Raw genomic sequence first — 2,063 nt, 5'->3', positions numbered from 1 at the left:
AAACACAATACATACGATGAGTTTATATTCCATCTCACTTCCTGGTGGTCTATTGTATTCCTATAATATTTCCACAAGGGGTTTGTCTAATTTAGCTCTGGCATGTAGTCTGTTGTATTTTTAAAGTTTATTTTCGGGTTAAGAATTTGCTGTCATCGGGCCTTGGGATAGGGTAATTTATATTTTTGGTTTTTGGACCTGTGGTCTCAGTAAAAGCCGCGCTCCTTGTATCAGCAAACTACGACTCCCAGCATTCACCGCGGGGATCCTGGGAAGCAGAGCTCGGCTCGCCCGGACCAGGCTCGGACGCGGAGCTGCAGTTGCACCTCTACAGCGGGTTTGGGAAGCCGTGAAGCCGCTGGATAAGCGTTTTTAATCAACGAGTCAACACAGCGTGGCATTTCTTTTCACCGTTGTATTTTCCAGACGGGAACTTTCAGCATGGGGAATGGCATCAATAAGGTAGGATTTCCCATCTGTTGCACGCGACCATCGTTGAGTTCACACTCACGAGAGGTCTTTCGGTGTTTTGAGTGCAATTAAGGAGACGTCATCCTCACTAGAGTCTTTTAGATGTTTATTAAAAAACAGTTGTGCTGATTATATTTGACAGGACTCGGTTAGAGAGTAGACGTCTTCAAAATAATCAAACATAAACCATGAACTTAAGTGGTCAAACTATGAATATTTAACATAATGGGGATTGTTTTACCTTATATGTTGGTTATAATTCTAATCACATGATCTAAAGTTTAGACTTGAACCTATTATTCTTAATAATCACTGTTTCCAACCCATTAACTACAGATGTAAATTAGTTTATAGCTAACTCAGCTAAGAAGCTGTGCACTGTCCCTGTTAAACACACACATAACTAAAAAATGCTTTTACTATGTCTTCCTTATGTGTACATGTGTATCTCTGCCCTTATAGGTCCTGCCTGACCTGTACTTGGGGAATTTCAGAGGTTTGTCTAAGTGTTCTTTTTTTTAATCATTTTGATTTGGTTCGTGCATATGACAACACAAACCCATTATATTTGTTTGTGGTGTCATTTGTTTGTGTCAGATGCAAGAGACCGGGAACAATTAGCCAGAAACAACATCACACACATCCTGTCCATTCATGACAGTGCAGCTCCCATACTCCAGGTGAGAAGCTCTCTATTGTTATAAAAAAAAAAATATATATATATATATACACACAACATCTTTGCCCTAGTGTGCATCTTAAATTGCCTATTAATATGTTAAGTGAAATGGACAAGCAAATGAGGCTGAACAGATGTGACTGGGCCCTCTATATGTGTACTAGTACCGTGCACATGACTCGAGCTCTCAGACCATAAACTGGTCTGTCAGGTCGGTCGGGAAGAGGCGCCATGCTACTTCTTGAGCAAACGGTATTCCTTCCCGAGTGAGTGAGTAAACAACAAGCAAGAGACTTTTATCCTCATGTGATAGTTGGAGTATCATGAAAAACGCAAGTCAACCACAGTTGGTTTGGTCAGTGTGCCGAGTTGTGTGCCTGCGTGGGTTTGAGAGTAGGCGGTTGTTCTTGCTTCAGCCAGTGTGGACTGTGCTGTCTCGCTCCATTATTTGTTTTTCAAGGTTTTTTTTTTTTTGTTTTTTTATGTAAAGTTTCTCTTAAAGCTGTAGGTACAAAATCAGACTATTTTCTCAGTATTGTAATTTTTTTTAAGGAGGGATGCACAGGTGTGACTACAAACCTGCGTAACATTGCCTTTATTCTTCCACATACAAAAGCACGGCGTGTGTCCACCATCAGCAACAGGCACATGGAACCTGGAGAGTGTTGATGATGGTGTTCACCAGCTGCTGATTATTGATTTGTGTTATCAGAGCAAGTGGCTGCTGACGGGTAACAAGTAGTATACTCTTTCCCTTAGGAGATGACCTATCTCTGCATTTCAGCAGCTGACCTGCCCACACAAAACCTGTAAGTACCAAGATGCAGCACAGCAACACAGCACAGAACAATGAACGGCTGAGGCACAGAGAGAGAGAGAGAGAGAGAGAGAGAGAGAGAGAGAGAGAGAGAGA

The 2,063-nt window shown here is 41.7% G+C and overlaps 1 protein-coding gene across 1 annotated transcript in view; it reads left to right on the top strand.

The window, feature by feature from the left end:
* The first annotated feature begins 239 nt into the window (after positions 1-239).
* The window catches only part of dusp22b (dual specificity phosphatase 22b), a 4,072-nt gene continuing 2,248 nt past the window's right edge, over positions 240-2,063 (top strand). The window contains exons 1-4 of the mRNA XM_031865381.1: positions 240-462; positions 934-967; positions 1,069-1,151; positions 1,910-1,959. Of these exons, the coding sequence (XP_031721241.1) occupies positions 442-462; positions 934-967; positions 1,069-1,151; positions 1,910-1,959 (188 nt within the window). The 5' untranslated portion in view covers positions 240-441. The remainder of the gene's footprint in view (positions 463-933; positions 968-1,068; positions 1,152-1,909; positions 1,960-2,063) is intronic.

Source organism: Anarrhichthys ocellatus, unplaced genomic scaffold (assembly GCF_004355925.1).
Source record: "Anarrhichthys ocellatus isolate YVR2014 unplaced genomic scaffold, GSC_Weel_1.0 scaffold32, whole genome shotgun sequence".
NCBI classification, from domain to species: domain Eukaryota; kingdom Metazoa; phylum Chordata; class Actinopteri; order Perciformes; family Anarhichadidae; genus Anarrhichthys; species Anarrhichthys ocellatus.
Note: the sequence above shows the minus strand (reverse complement) of the source record. Positions and strands in the feature narration are given on the sequence as shown.